Source organism: Apostichopus japonicus, chromosome 4 (assembly GCF_037975245.1).
Source record: "Apostichopus japonicus isolate 1M-3 chromosome 4, ASM3797524v1, whole genome shotgun sequence".
In the NCBI taxonomy this organism is placed as follows: domain Eukaryota; kingdom Metazoa; phylum Echinodermata; class Holothuroidea; order Aspidochirotida; family Stichopodidae; genus Apostichopus; species Apostichopus japonicus.
The window spans coordinates 13,274,700-13,295,828 of NC_092564.1; the positions used below are offsets into that span (position 1 = coordinate 13,274,700).

Genomic DNA, 21,129 nt, shown 5'->3' on the forward strand with positions numbered 1-21,129 from the left:
AAGTAGTAGCCACAATGTTTCAAAAACTTCAACAAACCTAAAAATATCCTTTTAATAGTTTTGGAAATCTTTGGTCAAGTGTTGATGGTCGCATACAGTGAGTCAACTTAAGGCTTATCTCTGTCTTATCTTAAAGACTTAAAGTCTTATCTTAAATTTGGGGTTTGATGATAATCTTAACCTACCCAATCATGGTAGTGTATGTGTGTTTGTGATACCTTACATCCCTGGGGATCAAGAACTAAAAGGAAAGAATAGAGGAAAGAAACATTAAATATTTAAGCACTTGTGGCTCAATTTAAGGCTTATCTCTGTCTTATCTTAAAGACTTAAAGTCTTATCTTAAATTTTGGTTTTGATGACAATCTTAACCTATGCAATCATGGTGGTGTATGTGTGTTTGTGGTACAGGTAGTTCAGGGGGTTGGGGGCCCCAAAGATTTGGTTCCTAATGTTTGAGTCAAGAGATCACACGACTGCTAGTTATGTTTTGCATGAGTATCCAGTCCACATGCATATGCCTTCGTTTTATTTTGTTAACAACTTCTTGTAGTTGACAAATTGATTGCCAAGTTCACTACCAGATCTCTCATGGTGCCTGTTTTCTATAATATTACATTATGGCTTGGGAGCAGGTGCAGTCTAGATGAAATAAAGGTGATCAGCTCCAGGTAACTCTCTCTCTCTTGAACGGGACCCCCTGAAACCCTAGCTCTGCTACTATTTCCAGTGTGGCCAGAAAGTTGGCATGTCTGAGAAGAGGGAACTCATTATAAATGGAATCAAACAACTATTCTTAGCTGTTATGGGGAGGTTTATTTAATGATCAGCTCTACCAAATAGGTTAAATGATGATAGGATAAGTTTGCTTCTTATATTATAGTAAATTTGATGCTGCATATTCATGTTCAACATGACCTTTGCTCCTATTATAGTCAAACTGATGCTGCATATTCATGGCCAACATGACCCTATGCTCCTTCTATTATAGTCAAACTGATGCTGCATATTCATGGCACCATGACCTTTGCTCCTATTATAGTCAAACTGATGCTGCATATTCATGGCACCATGACCTTTGCTTCTATTATAGTCAAACTGATGCTGCATATTCATGGCAACATGACCTTGACACACTACGCAGTAAATCAACAACAAACCATCGCAGATATCTCTAAATCCTTCTGTAAATCTTGGAGATCTTAGTTCAAGAGTACACTGTTAGAACCTGACATCTCGGATGTCAAAAGGTTGGTAAGGAAACAACAGACGGCTTCCGATAAACCAATGGTACTAGCAACGTCAACTTCAACACGCACACACTTTCTTTACTATTGAATCTTCACTCAAGGACTTAATAAGAGTCAAGAGTACAATCCCAGTACCAATCAAGCACTGGATAATAACATGTATTTAGCTGGCTGAACTATCTATGTTGAGCGTTCATAAATAAGCCACGATGTCATCCTTCTGATGCGAGACTACTGTGGTCCCCTCTTCAGCGGTTTCCCGGCGTGGTAGGGATAAATAGCGGTCAGGTCTTGGCTGCTTTCTTCTGTTTCTTACGCCGATCCATCATGGCGTTCTCAATCTCGGTTGAATAGGTCTCCCGGATTATCTTGAAGGCCTTCTTAGTGGCATATGGGATGCTTGTCACAGGGTCAATGTACTTTGCAGGCATCCTTGTAACAGGGCAATACAGTTTAGTTGGAGGTCTACCCGACTTCTTGGGGAAAATCACAGGGTACAGTTTTTCGTCACTTAACGTTATGAAATTTCGACTGCACTTCTTCTTTGAAACAGGCTTTTCCTCAGTTGTTCTATAAGATTGTGAGAATGAAAACAAACTTTTTGCAAGGATTAAAATAAAGAAAACAAAACAAAAGAATAAGAAGAACACTTTACACTTCTGCACAGGGTTCAGCAGCAGTACAGATTAAAGAACTATTTATTACATCAGAACTGCTAAAGATAAGGTATTTCACTACCTTGACTTTTACATATTGAAAAATTAAGAGCACATCACAGAGCTACATCATGGACCCTGCTGCTGGTGATTTTCAATGACAATAATTACATATACATTTAATTGATTGATGCAACTTTATTATATGCCTAAAGGGGTTAATCACTTAATACATACATGGAAGTATAAACATAAATTTTGATCAACAAATAAACAGATACGAAGAGAGTAAATGTAGCTCATTCAAGAGAAAGCGAAAATAGAAAAATGAAAACTGTAGTACAAAGCAAATTTAGACATCCAGAAACAGCATAAAAGAACAGGAAACAATAGCAACCAAGCCTGGGGTAACAGCAGTCTAAATAACTTGAAAGAATGAATTTAAGGCAAAATTTTAGTCTTGATATGTCATAGTCCATGATAAAAACAAATATTTGAGTGCTAGTAAAGTTTTTGTAGCTAGTTCGGTTTTCACCAACATATTAAGAAACTTTGTGCCTAAAGTTATCCAATAAATAAATAGGCACTTGGATTTTCAGCTTAAAATGCACTTTCACTGACCCGTAATCCAGGAATGTATATTAGTTCCCCATTGACCTTGCCCATATTAGTTGATATTGACTGAAAATCATTCTTGATGGATTTTTTTCCCCTTTTAATTACCTATTCTTTTTTTTTTTTACAAGCTGCTAATATACTGCAAATATCCTGTATCTAGGTTAACGTATCGAAATCTCGAGGGCTGGATATTTAAATTCTTAGTAGGAATCTCCTGAGGTTGACCTGTCTTTTGCATGATCAACAAAAATGTCAATTGTAATGACATTTGACAATAAAGATGAATAATGACCTCAACATAAACATTTGAGCTTATTCCCAGTGTTCACTTTACTCAAAGGAAATTGCACGTATACTCACCCTGTGGAGACCACATTGACAATATTATCTGCCGTGGGACTTGGTAGCTCTACTATAAGGGGCATCGTAAGGGAATGGAAACGTATCTTGGGTCCCACGTGGACTCGTTTGGGTATTTTGACTTTCTTCTTTTCGGCCTCCATCTGTTGGTACACCTCTGTTGGTATAAAGCGGACAATTTTATTCTAACTAGATTCAAACATTTGTTATTCAACAATAGAAGTAGGTCTTTAATTCATGATATAATGAGTAAATGATGATCAAAGCATTACAAAGTAAGTAAAACTGAGTAAAACCACAGATGTGGATCCATGGTGGTTGTCGGGTGGTTGCCAACCTCAAACAAATAAAAATGCCTTGGAATGCATCATTTTCACATCTAACATTTGTTTTTCTGGAATAGGACCCCCAGATCCCCTTTCATAGTTATCAGCTTCCACAACCCTAGGGCCAAATCCTATTCTTTTTAAAATACTAGATCAACTACTGCAAGATTAAATACAAAATAAGCCCATGGATTTTCACAATGCCAATGGGCTTCCTTCTTTGTAGTTTGAGAACTGTCTGGTCCTCATTATAATCTCATCCAAGATGGCCAACTGCCTTCTGATATTACGTACAATATGAACTTAATTTTATATCACATATACCATATATATACTACATGGTGTTTCCGCTATGGATATAAGCAGAGTGACTTCTCTGAAGCTATTGAACTAGAGATACTGTAGAATCTCAATCCTATTGCTGTACTTGTACTTTGACGCATTGTGTATTATATTAGTTAAGACAGTTTATCGCAAGGTGTCGTAGGCGAAAGTTATGACAGTTATTTTTGTTAACAGGCAAAAACTGATACAAAATAACACAGAGTAACTTTGCCAAGGTCAAAATTTAGTTACCTTTAACATCAATGGCAAACAAGAAAAAATTGGTAGGTAAAACTTGAAAATGTGCTATGATTTCACAATGGTATACTATTATATGATATTCAAGAAACCATTTACTTTTCAAGAGTGCAATGTGGTTACCATTTGGATACGGCTCCAAGAAGTCGAGACCATCAAATTAAGACCTTACTGGCAAGTAAGGAATCTATAAGTCACTTGCAGACCAGTGGTATTACTGTCACATTACCCCAGTCTGTTATATAATTGTTCACTCAAGTGTGTTAGTAACTCCTTGGTCAGTTCTGAAGTTTTACCTGATACTAGTACTTGGGATGATTCATATCCTTTGTTTACCTCCTACTCTAGAAATGCTAGAGGGCATTTCAGAAGGTAGATACTCCAAGACTGTGTGTAGACATAGCTTCAGATGATAGATATTTGCTTTGTGCATCAATGTAAGACAAATATCTCTCAGAATTTGTCTCTGTTATGATTTTACGCTGCCAAAAATAAGCAATTTCTGGAAACAATGCCATAAAGTAACCAGTGACAAAATTTTGAGAGAATTGCCCAAGGGCAGCAGAAATGACAAAGAAGCACAGTAACTTGACAAATAGTCTACCTATTGAGATAAAACTGGTGGAAAGAAAACATCAGGACCAAAACAAGGATGCATCATTCATGGGAAACCTTCTCTCTTAATAGTATCCCTCCTCTATTAATGACATCATATCAAAGGAAATACGACAGTGTTGGGTTGTTACTTACTTAATGACGCTAGATTATGCTTCTCGGTTATCCTAGCTTCTCTAAGGAGTTCTTCCTGAGTCAGCCTTCTCATACCAGGAGGGGCTTTCTTGGCCAATGATGCTCGGTTGTGGCGTGACTTCTCCTCCCTCTCCTTTATTCGCCTCTGAAATTCATTCACTCGTTGCACAGTTGATCTCCTCGACGATTTACGGACTGTCAAATAAAAACAGACAGAAACACATCGGGGGTCTCAATCTACAATCATCGGGCAAGGTTCTAGAAATCAGAGACATTAGTATGAATGTCTCACTTCATCAATGTATGTTTGTTTATTTCCTTTATTTCATTGTTTACAGATTTTATGATGGAGATTTAAAGATCCCGTCTCTTTCCTCAACATTTTAAGCCTGTAATACCTCCCTCTTCCTTGTGGACCAATAGATAAAAAATTACATGCCACCGATTAGCTTGAACAGTGAATTAATCAAAAGTAGTTTCTCCAAGGTTTGAGGAAAATTGACTATATCCAGCTGTTGCCAATTTCATTTAAATTTTCATTCTTTGACACACAACTTAATCACTATATGACATCAAATCTACTAAAATATTGCTCTCATTTAAGAATTATATCAAGGAACCACGACACTGTAGTCATAACTATTATGAATAGCAAAAGGCATTGAACCATGTAAGGTAAGTTTCTTGAAGCACACAGAAGTTGCTGCTGTCATGAAATGTTCTTGACAGCAATGTCATGATCTGTAATTCATGTAATTTAGTTTTATACAGAAAATGCTTTACACAGTAATTGTTCTTAATTTTTATCTGCATTTGCTTGCTTCGGTAGGTGTCTGATTTCTGCCTTGAAAGTTTTTTTTCTCCATTTTATCTGCTTTTACCCTTTTTCCATCATCTATTTTACCAGTCAGGTTCTGGTCTGATCAGGATTTGTTCCTTGTTTGTTTTTCCATTTTTACTGTTTCCACAAATCATCTGTACAGTAATTGCTATAGACAACCACCTACTGAAGTGACACCCCACAGTCAACACCAGGGACATGTCTTATACTGTCCTGTCGTCTTCATCTACCAGGCCTCTAGGTCAGGACAAAAATGAGATGGCTAACCTTGAGAATCAACACCACCTGCTGCCTGTCTCCGTCTAGAAGTAGTGGTTTGCTTTGATGATTCCTGTCGAACTGTAGCAGCCTTGTTCACCTCCTGTTGTTTCACTGGCTCCTGGGAAGAGGACCAATCAGATTGTATTTTCCATTTAAATACTGCAATTTACAGTTCAAGTTTGAAAGATGTGTTTCAATACTTTGAAAATCAGGTAATGTTAGTTCCAGTTTCAACTTTCCTTCACCAAGTACTAGAAACTACCACCTTAAATGTTCATTTGAATGCGGTCCCTCTACAAATCATAATTACTGACGTTTCATCAGGATAAAAATTTTTAATTATCAAAGGCACGAAGAATTCGTCTCCATCTTCTCAGATGTAAAATTTGTATTACAAGAAAACAGAAATTTTAAACAACTTTGAGGCAAAAAGGTGTTATGGCTTACTATTGATTTATTGAGTTACATCTGAGGAACTGATCTAATGAACTATGTGTTAGACTGTAGTCCAGCCACTTTTACTGATGAACCTCAGATGTTCGAAGGGAAATTTCTCAAAAAGAGAAAGTGGTATAGCAACCCATTGTAACAGTCTAGAACATATATCAAAATGAGTTTTGTGCCAGTCATCCTTTAAGAAGACCCAAGAACAAGAAAAAAGATCCAATCTAGAAAAAAATCAATGTCTGGAGACTTCTTCAACTGGAACACATCAGAGCTCTGTTGCTCCTGGACCACACCAAAGACCCATCTTATTATTTTAACCTAATGACCAATTAGCATCCACAATAGGTCTGCCATCTTTGTTCTACCTCAAGCACTCCTTGAAATCTCATATGAATCACACATATAATATTATGCTATTGTTTGACCTGCACCTCATACACACACCTTGTAGGCTTTTGTTACAACTCTCTTGGCTCTCTTTGGTGCATCATCGTCTTCCTCACTAATTACTTCATCATCTTCGGATGCGCTAATGTCACTATCTGAAGAGCTCTCATCACCAGGCTTTTCTTCTTCCCCAGATGAAAATTCTTCATCACCAGATTCCTTGGGAGTGAAGAACAGTGTTGAAAGGAAACTCGTGCAACTCAATGTGAAACATTATGGTTGATGCAACACTCATCAAAGCCGATAACTTGTATGGTCAATGAAGATTATTAATTTACTGCACACCTTCCCAGGCAACTCAAATCTATAGTCCCCCTCTAAGTTGTCCAAATCACAACCAAACTATCTTCAGAAAATTAATTGTACTTACTGTTTGGCATTATGCAAGCTGTAATGATTTCATTGTTGTACAAAACCAAACTTGACTGATTGAATATGGTGGCAAATGTCCAAATTGTCAAAACTGTTTTAAAAACTAAAAATCTTCCATGAAACTTCAAAAGCTTAAGATATCAGCAATGGCCTTCATGTTAGCTTCTTTAGTTTCCACCTAAGCACTGGGTACACAGCCATTATTGATATGACTTGGGCATACAGACTGGCTAAACCCTTCATTCTTCCAGGAAACACATAAAGTGGTCTTTATTGTTATCATCACAAATGTTCTTCAAGAGCCTCAATTTCATAAGCCTTTCTTATCTTCTCGTTGAATTCTCAGTTAAGTAGGCTGCATGTTTGGAATGTTGATTAATAGCTGGCAAAGTTCAAAGTGCAATAATTTAACAAAATATCACTAAATTTGAAAAATTCATTTCTACACCAAACATAATGCTATGAAGATGTGATTATGACCTAAAGAGGCAGAAAAAAATCCAGCATTTTTGTTAAGCAAGTTTGTTCAGCCACAAAAAAGTTCCTTAAATATTTATGTTTTTTTCGTTAGCAATACTGTACCTCTTGAAACCCCCCATAGGTGGTCTTATAGAAGTCATCTTCTTGTTCTTCATCAAGCATCCTCTGCATGCGGTTTCCCGCGGTTCCTCTCTTCTCTCGTGTCGCAGCTAGAGACATGGTTACATCGGACAAGTTAACCTTCTCCTTAGAATTCTTTGATTAGCTTCTAGGAGATAAATAACACAAATTCTATTTTTTTGTCAAATCTTAACTGTGAATCAAGAAGAAAGATACTGTTCTTATCCTCACCAACAAAAGATGATACCTATAACATTTTCTGAAATTTCAATAAAATTCTGTCCTGAGGAAAACACAAACAAATCCCAGTTGAAATTGGATTTTTGGAGATATGTAGTGCAAAAGCTACATGCTGAGAGTCAAATGCCTGAACAATTAACAAAATATTCAAAATCATTTGAAATGCTTGGAACTCCAGTAATAACTATTTGACAAAATGACTGAAAACAAGTGATCTAACGTGACTTAGTTGGACAATATTGTAGCCAATAACCTGAGCTTATCTTTAGAATAGGCCTATTTAGACTAGTAAAGGCTAGCTACTAGTATAGTAAAGGCTTCATAATTGACGCACCCCCGTAATTGGCGCACCTTAAATTATTACTAGCAACGGTTTCAGTTGTTTTCCGCATACGTTACTTTCCGCTGATTACTTTCCGCTGAAAAAATTCTTCTGCGGAAAACACCTTTTTTTCACCTTCCTGTATACTATATTTTTCGCATATTTTAGGATACCAAATTCAGGCAGGATGATTAAAATAACATGAGAAAGTATCAAAGAACGTCGATAAAGGATGGTTAGACTGAGTTCATGTCAGAAAAGTTAAGCTGCTTATAATACAGAGGAGGCTTGGGGGTGTGTAATTAGGGATTATTAAAGAAGTATGTGGTGGTCGGCCGATAAAAGGGCAAAGGGACACCCGCGTTATGAAGGATTGACTATCTAATAAAGTATTAAAACTGCGGTCCGCGTAATGATAGTTTAAAAAAAAAAGTTGTAAAGGCGGTATCTTTGATTTTCGCTGGAAATGGCTGTATAAGTAAGGGCTGTTTTAATACTCGAACACGCATTTTGCACCACCTGTCTTACGAGTTACATCTAAAATCATGGCCGATTTATCCTGTTACAGTTAAATCCTATCTTCTCCACCTTCCTAAATCATTCCATGTGCCTAATCAATTCAGTAAGTTATTCTGTCCCTCCAAAAAAAAAACGTTACTTTCCGCTGAAAAAAACGTTGTTTTCCGCTGACAAATTTGTTTGCGGAAAACACCGTTTTGTTTCAGCGGAAAGTAACGTGTGCGGAAAACAACGGTACCCACTAGCAACGACACAGCAGGCCACCTAAACTTTTGCAGTCAAGCAGAATAACATATTTCATGAGTATGAATCCATTTCAGCTATTTGCTGACCAAATTTTTTATTTTTAAAGCTTTTAACACCCTTCCCCCCCCCCCCCCCCCAGTTTTGCACGTTTTTGGGCATTTGGAAATCTTACACCCTAAAAATAATCAACATAACCTCAATATGATAACGCTACTCTCTGGGACCTGACCTGTCTGAGCTTAGAGACTCAGAGCATAGCAAACAGCATCTAAAGTCAATGGATGTATACTAAGGCCTACACTACAGTTAGCTTATCGACAAATGTGTCAATTTAGGGGTATGAAAGAACTTGACACGGCAGACATTTTGTGGTCAAATTCTGCTCAATTGTACGGTGCATAAGCACAGAACCTTAAATATTTTGAGATCAATACTGACTTCGCAATACTGACTATATAGGCCATTTTTTCAGTCAAATGCACTGGCTAAACAACTAGAGACATTACACACCCTTGTGTAATTGCATCGTCCAAAATTAAAGGTTAAAATTTTACTTGCAGGGACTGATATAGGTTTTGAATAGGAAAAGCCCTAATTTGAAAATCGTTCCTAGCCTAGGCAATTTCACTGAATACCGCAGTACACGAATCGTGTGGCATACACTGCAGTACAGACTGCAGTAGCCTACAGAGCTAGGCCTAACACTGGTAACAGTAACAAGTTGGTCTAGGCCTATCTGCAATGTTGATTAGGCCTACATTATGCCAGGCGAATCAACACTTTTGTGACAAAAGGGCATAGAAATTTGAAAGAAATGAATTTTTATCTTCTCAATTACCTGTTCCTACACTAGTAAGCAGCTACACGTATACCTAGGCTATAGAAGTTTCGAACGGATCACTGTCAATTAAACTGACATTTAGCCAAGATCCAGATCCGCGACATTTCTGTTGGCACTATACTGTATACATAAATTATGTATATTTCTATTGCGCGTACTGTGTGTATCTCAAGTTAATGGAGCGCCAAATGGTAAAAAAATCACCGTTGTTACGTTGGAATTTAGCTTTGTGTGAGAAACAATGGAGTTGAACCACAGCTAACGCTGTGTCAAATTTAACATAATAAAGATTGATGACTCGTAGCGTCACATTCATTCACGGTCATAAAAAATTAGTAGTATATCAGATATATTAAACAAACTCTTTGTGCCAAATGAGTAGCAACACCAAATACATTTGTTTTGCATGAAATAAATCGCAACATCAAAGCATGTGTATCTAACCATGGAGGTTAAAACAGACCTCCATGATCTAACAAAGGTCTCCATGGTGAAGGGGTTTTCGGAAAACCAATGTGTATAGCTATGTAAGCGAAATTTCTCTAACAAGTTAACTTTGATTTAGTTATTGACACTTTATTCAAAGTAGTCCTAGCGTCGTATGGAATTTATAGTCGTCTTTAATAAATACACAACATCTCCATTTCAAGTGAGTCAATATCATGTAATAAAATAATAAACATTTGTACATGACACACACGTACTATTACATGTTTGTAAATGTATGTGATATCGTTGAATCGTTAATATAAACAGAGCCTTCCCCACTCCCCGAACTTTCTTTCAAATGACTTACATTTTTTGACCTACGTACAGAAAGTGTTATACGCTGGCAACAGTGAGAGTTGTACGACAAGAATGATGGAATGATACTTGATAGACCATCTAAACTCGGAAACTCAAAGTTTTCAAAGGGAAGAGGGGAAATGCAAAACGTACTTGTTTTAAGTGCACACCATGGGAATAATAGGAGGAAGTTGAGCACGCCCTATATCCCCCTCCACCCACGCTTCATCGATGAACCAATAATATGAGAAGTTGAAAACTTACTGTGACTTTGTAGTATATAGCTCACACCGGTGAAGCATCTTATTAGCTCAGTTAATATTACCCAAATAAGGACATTAATGTGACGTAATGGTGAGTTGGTTTTGTTTAACCGAAACCGACTGGGGGGGGGGGGGGGACTGGGGAAAGCATCACGATTGAGTGATTCCCTCGACCCTTTTGGCGCAGCCCTTGGTCAATATTACTGTTCATTTTTTTTTTTTTTTTTGTAAACAGAGAAATGGTTTGTTTTAGAGAACTCAGGGTAAGAGTAGTGTGTTAACTCACGATTTACTTACGTAGGACCTACATTAACAGCTTTTAGAATGAAAAAATATATATCTTCAGTGATTTCTGGGATGTATGATGTGCATGATAGTGCATTTTTAACTTATTTTACTTTACAACTCCATCAGCACGGTAATAATAGCCAGAGTATATACACCTACCCCTATCCCCCTTTCAACCTCAAGCTTTTGAAGAACACGTGTCTCACTGACGATGGTAACTGAACACCAACGTACCATCAATTTAAAAAAGAAACGTGGTGTTTATTTCCTGCAATTGATACCTTCTTTCCAGAGTTAGGAATAAGATCCTGAATTGATAGCTTATTTTACTGGTTGTGTTGAATATATTTGACCTCGTTAGTGATATTTTCCACGATCACGCCAGGGACTATCAGGTTCATCACACGATTCATATTCATTTGCAATGAATTTTCTCTAATCAGAAGGACAAGAACAAGGTTTGCAGTCGTAAGGAACATGTGAAACGAAGTCATAGAAAGCAAGGGCGTAGGAACCGGGGGGCTGGGGGCGCCAGCCCCCCCCCCAGTGAAAAATGTGGTGGGCGGAAGTATCATTCCGCCCCCCCCCGCTTCACAAGTCATAAAACCCCTTTTTCATTTCCAAATGAGAAAAAAAATCTCATTTGGAGCACCAAATTGCATCTAAGGCCAGGTGAAAATGCAAAATTATTTACAAAATGGAGTGGGTGTTGAAGTGTGCTATATTGCACCAAATTGCATCTGAGGCCACCTGAAAATGAAAAAAATTTCCAAAGGGGAGGGGGACACCCCCTCCCCTTAGACCCCTCCCCCAGGCCGGCCATCAGTCTTCAGCCCCCCACTCAAAAGTACCTTCCTACGCCACTGATAGAAAGAGTGTAGTTTTAGTTGGTGCTTTTGATGAATTTGGACACAAAATAAAGTTTAATCTGTCAGAGAACTTCGGAAGAATATCTATCATATTATAGTGTCATTTTACATTTCTGAACCCAAATTAGTTATTTTCGTTAAAATATCATTTAAATATTATCATAAAGAGTGTTCTCCTTAAAAGAATTAAAGCCGGGTTACAGAAAGATGTAATGCATATTCGAGAAAAAATTGAAATTGAAATGATGTTTTGTCTGATAATTGAAAAACATATTGTAAGCATCCTAGTAAAATTTGCAAGCAATACCTACCTAGCGTTATCGAGATATTGACAAATGGTCACAGTTTGTATTAAGTGAATTTGGACGCAAACAGACGTGATGCAATACTTGCGCACGGACTGCAAAGTGTTTTTATTTTTCTTTCTTTTTTCACTATTGTACGAAGCTATAGAGAGGACATGGTACAACATTTTTTTCATTACGTACGTACGTAATAATAATACGCAAGTACGTAATAAGACTACGAACGCACGTAATAATGTCACGTACGTAAGTGATATTTATTACGTACGTACATGGTATGTATTACGTACGCACGTGATACTTACTACGTACGTACGTAATAATTATCACGTGCGTACGTGATAATATTACGTACGTACTTAGTATTATCACGTACGTACGTGCTAATTATAACGTACATATTAATTACTACTTACGTACGTAATAATTAATCACTAAGTACGTAATAATTATAACGATTGTATAGGCCTACGTACGTGGTTTTATTACGTGATATAGCCTTTGTTAACACTTTTCTAACGTAAGCGAGACTACGTGATATACTGCCCGATACATTTCCATTTCAAAGATGGAGAAGGATGAAGTTGTCCGGCACATTTTGGTTCCTTGCTTTTTGCAAAGCAAGTAACCTATGCGTTCAACTTGGCGTGTGTGTGTATGTATGTGTGTGTGTGTGCGTGTGTGTGTGTGTGTGTGACGCTTGGCTTGTGTACACTATATCTCAATAAGGAAATGATGTATCATGATCAAACTTGTTGGGTGGATAGCCCATAGTAAGAGGAAGATCCCTATTGTTTTTGGTGCCCGCAAAGGTCACCAAAGGTCAGTTAGATGCCAAAAACCAATATATTAAAAACAGCAATAACTCCCATTGACAGGGTCCGACATGGTTGATATTTTGGGAGTAGTTGTGAATGGGGTAAGGGATCGTTTCCAAACATAACGGTAATGTGATCGAATGTCAACAAAGGTCATTTAATGATAAAAAAACTAGTATTTTTGCGATAACTTGAGAACAAAATGTCTGTTAGGGTTGGGAGTTGCTTGAATGTTTTCCAATTGTCGACCCGCATCTGGGTGACCCTTGACCTCAATTTGACCTCTGGTGACCTTTACGTGTTTTTGGGGATTTTTACAGTTTTGATGCTATTTTCAGATGTCAAAGGTACCTTCTGATCATAAATGTCAGTAGGTTGACCCTGTGTGACCTTTATGTGCGAAGTTATATGGGGTCAAAGTTTTTCGGTAGGAGTTAGGATGGTTGTACAGACTTGTCGTTTTGTTTTTTGGAATCAGGAGATTAAACTATATCTGAAACCAAGGTCAAAAGGTCAAAGGTCACATTAGAAAAAATGTGCTTATTTTGGGAGGAAACGAGCAAAGAAGAAAATTTTTGGTTTCGATGCTAGATTTGGATATCAAAGGTACCTTCCGATCAAAAATGTCAATTGGTTGACACCCGTGTGACCTTCGTGTGCGAAGTTATACGAGGTCAAAGTTAATTTTCACACATTTGATGCAACAACTCCCAGTTCCAAGGTGTGACATGGTTGATATTTTTGCACAAGTTGCAAATGGCATACGGGAATATTTTCAAACTTAACGGTCATGTGATCCGAGGTCACCAAAGGTCAATTAATGTTAAAAAACTAGTATTTTGGGGGTAGAAAACGGGCAAAGAAAAAAATGTTTGAATTTGAATAGTTTGATGCTCTATTTAGGTCTCATGCATAGGTGTGTATGCATGTGTATGAAAACGTGCAAAAGCATTCAATCTATCGACGGTGTCATTAAACAGTGGTAGTTTACGCACAGGTTCCATCTAATTTTAATTTTCTTTCTCCTGTCTCCTTAATTCTTTATCGTGTGCTCCCGAGGCGTGCGGGCTGTATTCATCATTTTCTCTCTATCTCTCTCGCTGTCGGTCGGTATGTCTGTCTGTCTCTCTCTCCACCCACCCACATATATCTCTCTTACCTCTCTCACCACCGCTCTCTGTTGTTGGCTTACAAAAAGGAAACTTAATCAAAACATCCTGGCGAAGTTTCAATCATCTTGTTCGCAAAGAGGACTGACATAAAAATAGATTTACTTTTGTTTATTTTTCACTTTATTATTGTGACCTTTTGCAGAAATTTGGAGAAATCAGAATGGCTACTTCGGCCAGCTTACACTAATGTATAGATAGAGGAGATACTAACAAATTAAACCAAAGTGTTAAAATGAGCTTTTGGATTCCAGTATTTTCAACACTATCAACCACTGCTTATAAACTGTGCTACAACCTGGCGGTGGTAAGAAACTTTATCGATCCAAAGGAACACTAATGATTAATAAACACAGGCACCACTTTGCACATGAATGGCAAACTGCTTGAACAGGTTCCATCATCCCAAGCACCAAAATAACGCCCAGTACCACTGGTATCAAGAGCACCGCAATCTTGGTCACCACCGCTGTTGTTAGGTTGACCACTGCCCCATTTTTCATACTTAGATGGAGACTGATCCGTCCAAACCCAGCTGCCTTCCTCTGCTATTTCATTATAACCTATCCAGCAAAACTGTCAAGAAAGAATAAAAGACTGATAGATAAAATAGAGCCAATTCCATTCTTTTTTCAGGATGCACAACACAAGTGAGTTTTCTGTATTTTGTGACGTCATATATATCGTTAATATATATAGGGGCGTACAAAGGGGCATTTGGACGTGTTCCGCCTCCATCTCCAATCTTTCTAGCAAAAGGGTTACATCTTTTTAACCCACGCACCCACGCAAAGTCGTATACACTGGCAACATTTCAAGTTGTACTACACAAATGAAGTATACATGATGGAATGATAGCACCACTGCGGCAACTAATTAAGCCCACTAACCGAAACAAAAAATTCAAAGGGGGGGGGAGGAGACCCCTCCTGGGTTAGACGTCAGCCAAATTTTGTCCCCCTCCCCCACTCTACAATTCTCCGGCTACGGACCTCAAAAAACACCGTACTATAGTACTGTTAAGTAACCAACGAAGTCATTTGGGGTATCAACTGGTTTGCTATACTTGTGTTCATATACGATGTTGGTAGACAGGAAAATGTTTGTTCTTGACAAACATCAGTAATGTAAGAGTGGTATTTTAATCCGGTCGGGCTAATTTCTGAGGTATATAGGCAGGGTTGTTAATACAAATTGAAAATATTGGGGGGGGGGGGAGCATAAATGACTGAACATTGGATAAAACTGAAGGAATGTGAGCGTAGCGCTCACCGCGAGCCCGTTGGCGCAAAGCCTTTGTCTGGTGGCATCCAGGGACCGGCCTTAGGGCTCCTGATGGGGTCCAGGGCGACGCCCCGGCGGGGATCCAGGGAGTGGATTCACAACTTTAAATATTCACGATTCTTTCTGTTTGGTCCCTGAATTGATATTAAAGCTTTATAGGAAGCCTTATCTATTTAACATCCGGGTGTGACTTAGGACCTTTATCATGATTAATAAATTGTGACTTAAAGCAAAAACGGAAACATTCTTAAAGTTTGCACCCAAAAATAAAATCATCTTCATACAGAGATGTCTACAACATGCACACTTATTGTATCATAAGTATATTTAATTTACTATTGGGTAAATTGGCACTCATTAAAGGAAACATAAAAACCATAAATGTCACTTTCCAAGCCTAGAAAGTTGCATCTGAACATCGTTAGTTTGAAATCTGATTTTTTTTAGAAATTTACACTTCCAAAGAAAAAGTGAACTGAGAAAAATTGTATTCGGTAAAATAACTTTGTATGGTAAAACAGAACTTAACGTTACTTTATAAGCTCAGGTGCAGAATTCATTGTTTGACTCAGGTAATTCACCGTATTTGATATATAAACGCATGCTAGGGCATTCTGATGGAAAGCCAAAACAAACGCACTGTCATCGCATCCGCGATCGGGCATGTACGTGATGAGCGGTTAAAATAAACCTTGTGTTCTTTATGAACGCCATTCCTACAATACGTGCCAAGAATGTTGAGGTTGTACACACTACTGCAGTGGCGTAGGAAGGTACTTTTGAGTGGGGGAGCTGAAGACTGATGGCCGGCCTGGGGGAGGGGGTCTAAGGGGAGGGGGTGCCCCCCTCCCCCTTTGGATTTTTTTGGAATTTCCAGGTGGCCTCAGATGCAATTTGGTGCAATATAGCACACTTCAACACCCACTCCATTTTGTAAAGAATTTTGCATTTTCACCTGGCCTTAGATGCAATTTGGTGCTTCAAATGAGATTTTTTTCTCATTTGAAATGAAAAAGGGGTTTTCTGACTTGCGGAGCGGGGGGGGGGGCGGAACGATACTTCCGCCCCCCATATTTTTCACTGGGGGCTGGCGCCCCCCAGCCCCCCGGTTCCTACGCCCTTGCACTACTGACTAATTAAATCAGAAGAAATTATATGATCATTGCGCTAAAACTAACTGAAATAACCCATGCTGTCCAGACGTTCACATTATCGTAGGCCTTCTTTTATTTAGGAAGTGGAAATATCACGGGGACAGCTTCCCCCGTCTTCACCATCCCGCCCCCTCCCCTCACCCCTACCGCAGACTACGGCCCTGTACTTGGAATTGGTCAACTTAATCACAATTAAAATATTTTGTGAACAAATGTACATAACTACTAAACTAAATATTGAGATACAATGACAAACAACAATTAACACCCAGGATTAGCAAACTATGTGAATCTGTCTCAAACTACTATATGAAATATATAATTATCTCAAAAACACTCAAAACTATCACGAGTGGCAGTATATATATATATATATATATATATATATATATATATATATATATATATATATATATATATATATATATATATATATATATAAGTCAAACTGTCACGGTCACGTGATCGTGTTTACTCACCTTTCTGGCGGTAGAGGGTTCTCGGAGACTCTCCCACAAAGCTCGAACAAAGGTGTTTTCAAGTTCCGAATGGATTGATACAAGATGAGCTAACTGATCCTCTCCCCCGTCGTGGACGGTTCCAAACTGGTTGCAGTATTGCTCGGCTGATACCCAGTCCAATTGAGGGTTGTTAAAAAACCTTTAACGTGTGAAAAAAAATATCGTGCACAATTAGCTACAAAATAAACTAAAACAAACCTGTATGATGTTAATCATGACTTACTCAGTATAGCCAGCCAACAAGACACAGTAATTTCTTTTTCTTCCTTAGGGTAGGCTAATCAAGTTCTGGCAGCGACTACGGTACAAACGCACTAGGAAATGAGGTTCCATACCGTCAGCATTTATACACTTCCGATTGAAGAAGAGCCAAGACGGGGTCTACTGACGTGGATACCTATATATTAAAATATGTAATACATCTAATTACATCACGATTCGATATGTCTCACCTGTAACAATGCTGACCCCAAAATGTCCAGTGAGGGGGGCAGTGAGCTTCGATACCACTCCCTTCCAGGTGAGCGACACAGAGTTGTCCGAAGCCGCAGATAATCAGAAATATCGTTGCCAGTCCTCCTCCGCGAATCATTTTGGAAGTTTACTGTAACCGAAGGTGATGAAGGTGGAAATGAAATTCACTGAAAGGCGACGAGTGTACAATCAGATGACATAATAGTATATTTGCTCAAAACCAACTTCCCGAAGCCACCCCCCCCCCCTTCCCCCTCCTCTCACCCTGCAACATTTACAACTGCTTCTTTATTTTAACAAACAAAACTTACCGGCAAAATGTGCCATCAGCAAAATTAGGAAAGAGTTGTTATCTCAAAATTGTTGTAAACTAACGTCCTTTATTAATTTCAAGAGTCCTGGGGATATATTTTTTCTCCAGCATGAAGGCAGTATGGCGATGGTAAAAGGCCCTTTATTGAGGTAGGTGAAAGGGGAAGGTGGAGCTTGGAGTCGAGTACACCCACTTATATTTAATCCGGCGTGACGGTGAACTGCTTTGTAAAAGCGTATATTATGAAACTATACTATACTATACGGGGGGTGTCCATCTAACATTTGTTTTTATAGGATTTTCACTGGTGGTACGGTGGCCAAATGGAATTTCAACCTCTGGTATTAAAAGTTACTACTAGACGACTAATATTTTACCTCCAAAATTCTTCTTCTTTTTTGGATGAATTTTATCTATTTTCTCAAAACTTTAGAATTTTTTCCCCTAACTTTTCGAAGTTATGTACGGACTATTTCGACTTTCACACCACAAATTGTGACTTTTTATCGCAATATTACGACTATTTCATATCACACATTGGAATATGCCTGATATGAATATTCGATACAATTAAAAAAAAATGACTATTCTGGCAATATCGATTATTTTATGACAAAGCTTCAGAAATTACAATATTTATATTGATTCTTCGACTATTAAATTTGGACAATTTTCTCCAATTTCTGTATCAACTTTTGACCTTCATCAGTAAATATTGACTCCATTAGCAGAATGTAGACCTCATTGTTACTGATTTATTGTGTGTTTTATTTTAGGTCGAAGCTTTCACACTTTTGTATCGTAAGTTTGGAGCATTTGTATCAAAATTTCGACTTATTTTGCCAAAGTTCTAACTATTTTATTTGAAAATTTCGACTTTTTGATCATAACTGCGTTGTCAAAACTACGACTTCCTTTTAATCGAAATTTTAACTATATTTCCTCAAAGTTTCAAATATATATCAAATCTTCGACTTCTTGGACCCAACTTTTACCGGAAATGGTAACTTTTCTGGAAATGTTAATATATTTTCCTTACATTTCAAACCTTTGTTTGCAATTTCGGAAGTTGTATGTCAAAATTTTAATTGTTTAACCTGAAAATTGCCACCTTTTACAAGTAAATTTCGAAATATACAACGAATTGTGAGATATATGAAACGAATAATTTTACAGCTTGGGTACCTGACACCATTTGTTTTTTATGTTGTTGTTTTCGCTAATGCAAAGGATCCAGCTGAATGACAAAACGAAACATTGAAGTGCATCACTAGTTGATATATATTGTAAATATCTATTGAAATCATTAGTTAAGGCCTCAGGCCTACAACAAAATAGCATTTGGAGTGGTGTTTAATGGTAACGAAAATGACTTCCAAGCAACAGGCCAAAAAGTTTGTAATATTAATATCTCACCTGATTGAGCTCGTTACAATAAGAATCTTGAAGGCAGCTTGTAGTCAGTTGAACAATAGAACGGGAATGAACACGAAATATCAATATATATCACATGTCGATGTAATTGTAGGTGGGGCATTAATGTACGCATGCGCGAATAACGAAATGGGTTGCATCGAGCGACGGGCGAGTATATCTGTTTTTATGTGATTGTGCTTCGCTAATCGTCTCATAATTCAGTGACATTTGACACCAATGTTTTCTATTCTCTGGAAGTTTCTGGAAACAATACATTCTCTAGTTAAGAAAAATCCTTCCAAGGTCACCTGTATCATGATGTGGAAACATTAATGTACCAGCAATTCCCTGACTGAACATAGACAACTTTTCCAAGGAAAAAAGAGAGAACAAGAAAAGTGTCTATTATATTGGAGGAAAAACTTAGTATCCCCCGTAGGACCTCCCGTGAGGTCGACCAGGGGTTAAACTCCTTTTCATTTGAAGGGCCGGTGCCCATGACGTCGAGCGACGTGACAGCGTCAATTGACCATATCCTGCAGGCAAACTTTGTTCCCACACATGCAGGTTTGCAATGACGGATTTGTCAGCCAATCAGATTACTCGAGACGTCAGCACCAATAATGACCATCGATTGGAAGTCAGAAGACAAACACTGAATCACAGGAATGATAAGGTCTATAGGTCATAAAATGTCAAAAACGTGAATGAGTTAATTGACGTCACTGAAACGTGGTGCTTTAGCTGCACAGATTAGGAGTTTAGGAGAACAGATTCTGGAGTGTTAGCTCAGTGGTTAACGCGCGCCGTTGCCTTTCAGTCGTAAGGTCCCCGGTTCGAGTCACTCCCAGATTAATGTATGTCGTCCAGTTACAGAGTTGTTGACAACTACCAATTCATAATCATGGACGTTAAATATGAATGTGAGAGACTGACTATCGGTCAGCTTGCGGCTTTGATAAGCCAATGATGGCTTCTTCGCGAGTTCCTGCTTGCAGGAGGATCTAATATACATGCATACATATGCATACATTAGGTAAGGTGAGGTAATTCCGTGCCCCAACTAATCCCCCCCCCCCCGCACTCCCGAACTTTCTTTCAATTGACTTACATTTTATGACCTACGTGCAGAAAATACTATACGCTGGCAACATTTAGAGTTGTACGACAAGAATGATGGAAATGATAGACCCTCTAAACTCGGAAACTAAATTGTTCAAAGGGAAGAGGGAAAATGCAAAACGTGCTTGTTTTAAGTGCACATCATGGGAATAATTAGGAGGAATTTGAACACGCCCTATCTCCCCCTCCATCCACGGTTCATCGATGAACCAATAATATGAGAAGTTGAAACCTTACTGTGACTGTGCATAATATAATGCAAAGCCATTACGGGCTAGCTGTTCGTGCCACAGATCACCAAATAACACGTACCGAGTCACTGCGGATAAATACGATTAACAATTGTTGCTTGCAACTATTTTGCAGGACGAGTTGTTTACTCATATGCGTTCAAATGTTAACTGTATTGTTTAATTCGGACATAACTAACCAAAGTAGAGAATTTTACGTATTGTTTTGAAGAAGTATGCCACACAAGGATATCTATTTTCTTTACGTGTGCAGAATTAACTGTTCGCCGCCACGATTCTTTGCAAATCTGGGTCTGGATTTTTTGCCTGCGTAGCCAATCTGTGAATTTGAGATTCCAATGAAGCTGGCATTCACCAGCCTGCCTTGTAGATGATGGAGCGGGCTAGTAATCCCAATATTGTAGCGCGCATGCGCACT

At 38.2% G+C, this 21,129-nt stretch overlaps 2 protein-coding genes across 3 annotated transcripts; both read right to left on the reverse strand.

The window, feature by feature from the left end:
* Window positions 1–137: 137 nt before the first annotated feature.
* On the reverse strand, window positions 138–9,885 carry LOC139966501 (vacuolar protein sorting-associated protein 72 homolog). 2 transcript variants are annotated; one of them, XM_071969572.1, is made up of 7 exons: window positions 9,676–9,885; window positions 7,493–7,655; window positions 6,536–6,697; window positions 5,651–5,762; window positions 4,543–4,737; window positions 2,885–3,041; window positions 138–1,820 (listed from the first exon to the last, which is right to left on the reverse strand). In XM_071969572.1, exons 2-7 carry the CDS (start codon window positions 7,607–7,609, stop codon window positions 1,535–1,537), a joined length of 1,029 nt encoding a protein of 342 aa, XP_071825673.1. In that variant the 5' UTR covers window positions 7,610–7,655; window positions 9,676–9,885; the 3' UTR covers window positions 138–1,534. The 2 variants fall into 2 exon arrangements, with proteins under 2 accessions (XP_071825673.1, XP_071825672.1); XM_071969571.1 differs by having other exon boundaries at window positions 7,493–7,658; window positions 9,676–9,882.
* A 4,387-nt stretch (window positions 9,886–14,272) lies between these two features.
* Window positions 14,273–19,498, reverse strand: LOC139966502 (echinoidin-like). Its single transcript, XM_071969573.1, has 4 exons — window positions 19,339–19,498; window positions 17,588–17,739; window positions 17,094–17,274; window positions 14,273–14,752 (listed from the first exon to the last, which is right to left on the reverse strand). Exons 2-4 carry the CDS (start codon window positions 17,725–17,727, stop codon window positions 14,513–14,515), a joined length of 561 nt encoding a protein of 186 aa, XP_071825674.1. The 5' UTR covers window positions 17,728–17,739; window positions 19,339–19,498; the 3' UTR covers window positions 14,273–14,512.
* Window positions 19,499–21,129: the final 1,631 nt, after the last annotated feature.